Source organism: Pan paniscus, chromosome 8 (assembly GCF_029289425.2).
Source record: "Pan paniscus chromosome 8, NHGRI_mPanPan1-v2.0_pri, whole genome shotgun sequence".
Taxonomy (NCBI): Eukaryota; Metazoa; Chordata; class Mammalia; order Primates; family Hominidae; genus Pan; species Pan paniscus.
Window position 1 is genome coordinate 32,955,221 of NC_073257.2, and position 8,865 is coordinate 32,964,085.

Genomic DNA, 8,865 nt, shown 5'->3' on the forward strand with positions numbered 1-8,865 from the left:
TCATTATTTTTAAGGCTGAAGAGTACTCCTTTGTGTTTATGTACCACGTTTTTTTCATCCATTCATCTGTTGATGGACACTTCAGTTACTTCCAAATCTTGGCTACTGTGAACAGTATAGCACAATGTCTTTATGTAACTGTAAATTCATGCTAGGTGGCAGGGTTGTTCTTGCTACCAACTGGCCTTGGAAAGGTGGCATTTCAGAGCAAAATCTCATTGGTGCTGCTTGCCCAGGGAAGCTGTAGCTTTGAAGAAGCTCAGCTGTGAAGTCACTAAAACCAGAGTTGGGGCTATAAGTAGTGAGCACTGCAACATGTCATCTTTACCCTACAAACAGGCATAACCATGAGTTATGGTACCCACCTCCCTAGAGGTACTTAGTATGTTTCCATTGTTGATGATTTCAGCCCCACCACAGACACATTGTTTTGCTGTGTGGCCCTCTCTTTAGTTTTAAATTCTTCTTTTGGAAAATAGGGATAATTCAGTTCCACTTAATGGAACTTAATCAGCAAATAAATTTAAGGCATTCTGACCACATAATGTTACAGAGATAGCACTTAATATTATTAGTAGGCAGAATGTAATTACCTTGATTTTTTTTTTACACAATATAGAGCTAATAGTCATCCCTACCTGATGTGAAAAACTTTCACAGCCATTAACAATCGACATTGGCAGGTAATTGGAAAATCTAGAAAGATACCAAATGCCAGTATATGTACACTGATATATAACCTGTTTTACATTAGAATTCTTTAGATAGAAATGAACTTCCTTCAATATTTATCATCTTATTTAGCCCAAAATTGCAGGCACTTTGAAAAATGGAGTAATAGTTTCTAGTGTCACTATGGCTGTGAAATGCATTTTAGTGTCTTTTGCTCTGATAACCCAGTAATTCATTTCAGTACATCTATTTGTAAATCACAGGTTTGTTTGATGGATGGAGTGCTGAGAAGAAATGCTCTCTTTTTGTCAATACAAATAACCTGTATTTTAGGACTAGTGTCTATTGTACAATATTTGTTTCATAAGCTCATGATTGGCCACACCCTCTGATAATAGATTCCATTTTTAGGATATAACAGCTTTAATTTTCAAGCACAAAGAAATCATAGATGGGTATGCTTAACTAAATAAATAATTTCTTAAGATATTAAGTGATATTTCTTTTAGCTTATTTGCTAGGAAGTCTGGTGCCTAATTGAAAATACCCTTCTAGGAACAGCAGAATTTTTTGACCTTAGTTTTTGAGTGAATTAATGAACAAAATGAAGTGATATCAGTATTGACTTGTAGAGAAGAGAGAGTGTCTGTGCCCATATATTAAAAAATATTTTTTATTACAGTTCCTTTTTGCCTAGTTATATTTGAGCATTTCAGACATATGCATAAGGCATTAAACCTTGCTTGGGAGAAGCTCTGAATCCTTTGAGGGCAGGTGTGACAAATGGTCTTTCCTGTGACAGGGGTAGATAGCGCCATCTTGGAAATGCAAGCTCAGGGCTTGGGGGGTTGATAAGGGGAATTCTTAATTCTGACTGTAGCTATAATAAGAGATAATTTAACGTGTTAATTAATTCAACATTTAATCTAAAATAGCTAGCAAATAGATTTTTCTGGTGCTAGAATCTTACCCTGACGCACATTTTTTATTTTTGTGTTTTCTGTTTCAGAGACGCCCAAGCAGATGGCCTGCGATGAAGTTTAGAAGAGGCTCTGGACATCCTGCCTATGCTGAAGTTGAACCAGTTGGAGAGAAAGAAGGCTTTATTGTATCAGAGCAGTGCTAAAATTTCTAGGACAGAACAACACCAGTACTGGTTTACAGGTGTTAAGACTAAAATTTTGCCTATACCTTTAAGACAAACAAACACACAGACACACAAACAAGCTCTAAGCTGCTGTAGCCTGAAGAAGACAAGATTTCTGGACAAGCTCAGCCCAGGAAACAAAGGGTAAACAAAAAACTAAGACTTATACAAGATACCATTTACACTGAACGTAGAATTCCCTAGTGGAATGTCATCTATAGTTCACTCGGAACATCTCCCGTGGACTTATCTGAAGTATGACAAGATTATAATGCTTTTGGCTTAGGTGCAGGGTTGCAAAGGGATCAGAAAAAAAAAACATAATAAAGCTTTAGTTCATGAGGGATCGACACCTTTGGTTCAAATGTTCTCTGATGTCTCAAAGATAACTGTTTTCCAAAGCCTGAACCCTTTCACTCAAAAGAGCAATGATGAATGTCTCAAGATTGCTAAGAAAAACAGCCCATGCAAGAGTGAGAACAAACACAAAATAAGAGATTTTCTACATTTTCAAAACAGATGTGTGGCAAAAGGATGTTGTTTTTCTGGTCTAGATCCATCTGTACCAACAAGTTCATCACTTTACAGAACGAATCTTTTTATCTGTACAGGAGGTTCAAACCATGTCTGCCTCTTCCTTCATAATGAATGACCTTTCTATGAGCTGTGACAAAATTTCCGAACAATTAGCTAAGGATTTGGGAAGAGGGGGTGGCAAATGGGGCTTTCTGTTTTCCTGCCTCAGCATAAAAACATCTGATTTATGCTTTATGGAAGCCTTACCTCCATTCCCCAACTGTGAAGTCCCATGAAACCACAGTTGCTCTGGGCTGATGGAAACAAAAGGAAACAGTATGAAGAGTTCCTTAATCATTTTTGAAACAAAAATGTTAAGGGATTTTAAACATATGATTATTTTTAATTTTATGCCTTTTCAGTACTAAAGACCCATTTCATTGCTGATTCCTGTCTAAGAAGCCATTCACGTCAGCATGGCGATAGAAAGAATGAAAAAACCCTGCTGAATCATACAGTAATTTTCTTTAAAGCACATAGTAGTTACATAAATATATATATATAAATATATTTTTGTTTATAACTAACACAAGGCAGGATCTTGTGACTCTAAGAGTGCGTTTTGTCATCAAGACAAAACAGATGCAAGATGCATCACTGCATTACTTCCATAGAGTTGTAAAATAATCCTTAATATTAGAATATTTTTCTGTCACTTAGCAAAAGTGGTTCAGTTCATTGCCGCGCCCATCATGTTCTTGACTATTTGATCCACTTTTTCGTTTATGTCAACCCCTTCCCTCTCTGGCTAAATAAAGTGGATGCAGAAAGCTCCTTAAATGGAGATATCGATTGCCTTGGAATCACAATCCTGATTTTGAAAATTCCTCATGAATGAAGAAAGGAATGGCATCCCTTGAGAAGGAAAGTGGTTAATATACATACTGAGCTCCTAAAGTTTAAATTCAGGTACTGAGTGTACAATTTCACCAACATTCTAACCCATGAAACTTTTACACTCTGTGCCAAGAAACTGTTGGCTTTTGTAAGGTACAGTGCTCAACATTTGCAGATTCAGGTCTCAAGAAGCAGAGATGTCTCATAAGCAGCATTTTCCCAACAGTTTAGCATCTGTACACATCTGCCTTGGACATCAGTCCACTCACAGAGTACCATACTTTATCATCACAAGTGTCTGACGTGAACGAATGCCATTTTCTATTCCATATATTTTGCTTTACAATTTTAAGTATTTGATGAAGGTGGTAACTTTTTCCTAACTTAGTTAACTATTAAAAAAAATTTTGAAAAGCAAGGTGATTGAAGGATTGTGATGACAATCTCTTTGCAGCAGCTATGTATGGTTTATGTGAAGTATCCCCGCTTATTCTTGTGGAGTAGGTTTGGTGAGACAGCAATAACCAAATGACATGCCAATATTACTGGTGCAACTGGTATTCTACAAATGCATAAGGAACACATAGACGACTTCCTTTTAGGATAAAATGATGCTTCTTTCACTACCTTTTGTGGTAGCTGTGGCTTCCAATAGCAACTGTTTGACAGTTATATAAATCTTGCATGTGTATTCTTAGTTTGTGTCCCTTAAGTACTACGTAATTCTCAAGTAGTAATGTTATTCTTATACCCTTCAGCGTTCTATTTTGATTCAAAACAATTGATTCAAAACAATTTTGAATCAATTTTCTGTTTTGATTCAAAACAATTGATAATTCTGTAAAAAAACATAAACACTGAATTCTTCAGTGAACCAAAGCACCAAATAATAGAGAAAACTTCTTGAAACTGGAGTGTGGGAAAACTTCTTAACAGAACTAAGAGTTAAAGGTAGTGAGAAGTGTGTGGTGTGTGAATTCTTTAGTGGTAAGGGGAAATGTTAGCTAAATCCTTTTCTTTCATGAAACTCTCATTCTATTTTATATTTCTGGTTTGTTCTTGTTCCCATTTGAGAAAACATACACACAGTTTCTGAAAATTCAAAATGGTCATCAATGCTTTGGACTTTACATAATTATGTATTAGAGAAGGTGCAACTGTACATTACTTAATATACTATGAACATAATAGAATAACAAAAAATTAAAGATAACAAAGAGATGCAAACTTCTGGATAAATCAGATAAATGGTGCTACAGAGGAATTTAGTTATTTCAGCTTAATTATTTGTAAAAATAATGATCAGTGATTAGGTAAAGATACTGAAACTCAAGAAAAATATCTTGACCCATTTATGTCTAGTGTTCCATTATTGGAACGCTAAGCTTATGGGAGTTATTTAGAGCCTACTGCTCAAGGTCATCACCAAGGTCTGGTTGCAAAAATTCAAAAAATTGCAACCTCAGGCATAAATGGCTTAAGCCCAAGAGATGGCACTGACCATAAATGGTGGCTTGTGTGTGAAGGGTTTGGACTTCAAGATATACTAACACCTAGAAAACTAAAAGTGCAATTGACCCCCAATTACTATTTTAGTTTGAGGTATCAAGGGCATTTGCCAATCTCTTATATGTAGCTTCTAGAGTTGTGCTGTCCAATATTATATCCACTAGCCAACGTGGCTTTTGAAATTAAAATTAATTAAAATTAAATTAAAAATGTAATTCTTCAGTCACACCAGCCACATTTCAAAGGCTCAATAGCCACGCCTGGCTCGTGGCTACCATATTGGATAACAAGAAACACTTCCGTGGTTGAAGAAAATTTTAATGGACAGTGCTGTGTTTCATTTGAATTCCTTGTCCTTGAAGAAAAGGGAAGAAGAGGAAAGAAACAAGATTTGGTAGCTCCTGGGCATATCCAAGCATTTTTGATTTTAGAGAGGCCCTATGGAGTAATGAAAAAAATACAAGCTGACACAGCTTTAAATCCCCACTGTGTTATCTTGGGAAAATCACTTCAACCTCCTTGAGTCTCAATTTGCAATTTTGGAAAAGAAAAACAATTTTTGTCCTGTCTTTCTTGCAAGATTATTATACAACCTGATTAAAGGTACAGATGTGCAGACTCTTAAAAACCTTATGTTAATGTAACCCATATAAAGTACGACTTTTGGTCGAGTACCAGCACAAATTAGCATTCAAAGGAAGAATAGTTCATCAGTGCAAAAAGCGTTCAAAGGTAATCAGTTCATCACGTATCTTGAGAAAAAGACAATGCATTCAAAACACAAGGCAAAATTGCTTCAGTTTCTTTTCTGCCCATCTGAATATTTCCTTTAGTATTTGTCCCACATGACATCCATCCCATGTATTTATCCACTCTTTGCCAACATTGCCTATGAACATCCTTCAACTGGCTCAGTTCTTTATTGCATAGAGCCACTTAGCTTCTCTAGTTTCTTATGATTTCCTATTTTACACTTAACAGCAAAAGGAGGCTTCCATTTAGAAGGCACTATCTCAAACATAAAGAATTTCATATTTATTTTATCACTGTAACACTAATGTAAGGAGCTATGGCATTAAAATATAAAACTATTTGGAACTTAATGTAAACCTTTGCACATGCAGACTATATAAAGGGAATAAAATTATTTTAAATTATGCCAACATCCAGATACATATTCTAAGGTTAGTATCATTTATCAGTTTTTGGCAACAGATTCTTATGTTACATCTTCATGAGGGAGTATAAATTTGATCACGTCCCTAGTGTCTATTGCCCACTTGAGAAAGGTTTTGCCAGGATCCACAGATCGCTTCAAGATGCTTTCATTTATGATAGGAAATTAATATTTAAATAAGACTAATTGAAAACTAGATTATCTGGTTCTAATTTCTTCCTCCTGTGAAATGTTCTTTTGGTTTGTATTTCTTTAGGTATTTTCCAAGTTACTGCTGCTTTTACTTCACGACCTCCAACCCCACTTTTGTTATCAGCGTCATATGCCAGAATCATGGCAGATCCAGCCTGGACAACATAGTGAGACCCATCTCTATCAAATATACATATATATATATATACACACACACACACACACAAATATACATATATATCAAATATATATGTATATTTGATAGAGATGATAGCAATTATATGTGTGTGTGTGTGTGTGTGTGTGTGTGTGTGTGTGTGTTTTAGCGAAGTGTGGTTTCCCATGCCTGTAGTCCCAGCTACTTTGGAGGCTGAAATGTAAGAGTTGCTTGAGCCCATGAGTTAGAGGCTGCTGTGAGCTATGATCATGCCACTGCACTCCAGCCTGGGCAACAGAGCAAAACCCCATCTCTAAATAAAAAAAAAGAATCGTGAGACATCATGTAATCCAACCTCTTAATGTTACAGATAAGTAAACTGAGGCCCAAAGAGATATAGTAATAGTCCCAGTGTCAGTAAACTGGGTCTTGAACTTAAATGTTTGTTTCAGTTCTCATTGCCTACATCTCTTAATTGTCGGCACTTAAGGCCAACCAAGCAGCTTAGACAGCGCAGTCCACTCAACGGTAACTTTATTTGCTATATTGACGATCTGCTCTGTTCTGTAATATAGAACATTGGATCAATCTTTATCTTTTTGCTGACTTAAGGAGGCTGCTATTGTTGCAATATCCAGAGATTTCAAGTTCTAGCCATTGCGGGGTCTTTGTGGTGTTTTCAGTTTCTCCTCTCTCCACCCCTGCCCCCATCTGTGGCCATCTAAGTTAGCAATACAATTTATTTTGGCCATTTAAAATTTTTCTGCCTTTGTTTTATTTCTTCCCAAATGTATTTGAAAATGAATGATCTATATAGCTGATTTTCTGACCACATATATAATTGCAATTTTTATTTGCTCTTCAAACTATTACAACATTTTTGTCCTTATAAGGTTTTTTGGGCAGATAATGCGAGGTCTGTGGTGTTACCTTTTATATACTCCTATTACCTTATGTTTGTGAAGCATTTTACATTTTACAGAGCACTTTGATTCATCTCCCTATTTGTTCATTTATTTAACTGTTCAGTTCACTGAAATATTTATTGAACACCTACTGGAACCAAGTGACTGTGCTAGTAACTTGTGATATACAGTAGTGAGAGTCCAGGCATGTAACTGATCATTATAATACAATAACATCCCTAAATCAGACTTTACAAGTAGATAGGATCAACAATACTCTATCAATTTTCAACTCCAATTTTCTATTCTACTTAAAATGGGAACTAAAAACTGTTTGCCTGAAGAATGTGTCTGAAACATAATATATCACTGCATGTCTGTGCTGTAGACCTGTTAATTTTATTTGTGAGAAAAAAAGTTACTCAAAATTCTCCCTGACCTAAGAATACTTTCTAGTTCACTGCAGTCTTACTGACCAGATGCAACAGTTGAAGTTTGATTTCTTGACCCAATATTTCTATTGGGTTTTGAATTATTAATATCACTGTTTTGAGGTATTCAGAAACACCAGTGTATCAAAAAAGCATTTGCACTTTAGGTGTGTGTGGTGGTTATGTCATTTATTAGACCATCCCAGACATAAGACAATCAGGGAAATCAGAAAACTCCAGCCTCAAATGTGTCTATAATTTCCTGTTCTACCATTGTCATATCATAACATGGTATTACTTCTTAAGGTTTTGATTAAGTTGATCTAGCCTCAACTTAAATTGTAATACATCTGCCTAATTATTGTCTGGAATAACTTTTCCACCATCCAATGCCCACTGCTCTCACAATGATTATTGTAGAGAAGTAAAATGGTAATTATTCAAGTAAAGTCACATAATTTCTGGAGTCAGTTTTTCATAACAAGTTTATGGAATACATCATCATTGGCTTCTTCATAATATATTTATTATGAGTGACCAAATTTTGCCTGGAGAAGCAAAATGCTCAAAACTTGTTATTATAGGTTAATTTCCAGCTCACTGTTGACACTGAAAGATTCTGTGTTACTTCAAATCCAGGATAAAAGGCTGGGAAAAAAATTAAATGTAAGTCATAAACTAGTACTCAGCTTTTCCTAGTTTCTAAGGCTTATTAACGTTTGCAAATTACTCAATAAATGTCTTTCATAATGGAATAACATAAAAGCTTTTGATTTGGCAGATAGTGATATTTTATTTATTTTCATTCTGGTTGAAAAAAATCTCAGTGGCTTCTCTTCATTCCATGAGAATTTTGATTTTTAACAGCAGTCTCTCTTTTTCCCAGCATTGCAAATATATATGTATATATATTCATGACCAAAGTATCGCTTACTGACCATGCAGCTGTAAACCTTCTGTGCCTATCAAACAAATACATAGCATGAAACTAATTTTAGAAGTTTCATGGGGGAATTTTAGGGGAAAGTATAAACCTAAGAGTGAGTGAATGGAGATGATTCATGAAAAAAAAAATAAAAATCTAAATGTGCTATTAGGTAGAGTTATTAACTTCTTTTAGTTGTTGTTTGAGATGGAGTTTTGCTCTTGTTACCCAGGCTGGACTGCAATGGCGTGATCTCGTCTCACTGCAACTTCCGCCTCCCAGGTTCAAGCGATTCTCCTGCCTCAGCCGCCCGAGTAGCTGGGATTACAGGCATATG

General features: G+C 35.6%; 1 protein-coding gene across 1 annotated transcript in view; it reads left to right on the forward strand.

Moving 5' to 3' along the window:
• The window catches only part of PLXDC2 (plexin domain containing 2), a 470,362-nt gene extending 466,433 nt beyond the window's left edge, over window positions 1–3,929 (forward strand). Inside the window, exon 14 of the mRNA XM_003806690.6 lies at window positions 1,682–3,929. Coding sequence (XP_003806738.2) covers window positions 1,682–1,798 — 117 coding nt within the window. The 3' untranslated portion in view covers window positions 1,799–3,929. The remainder of the gene's footprint in view (window positions 1–1,681) is intronic.
• Window positions 3,930–8,865: the final 4,936 nt, after the last annotated feature.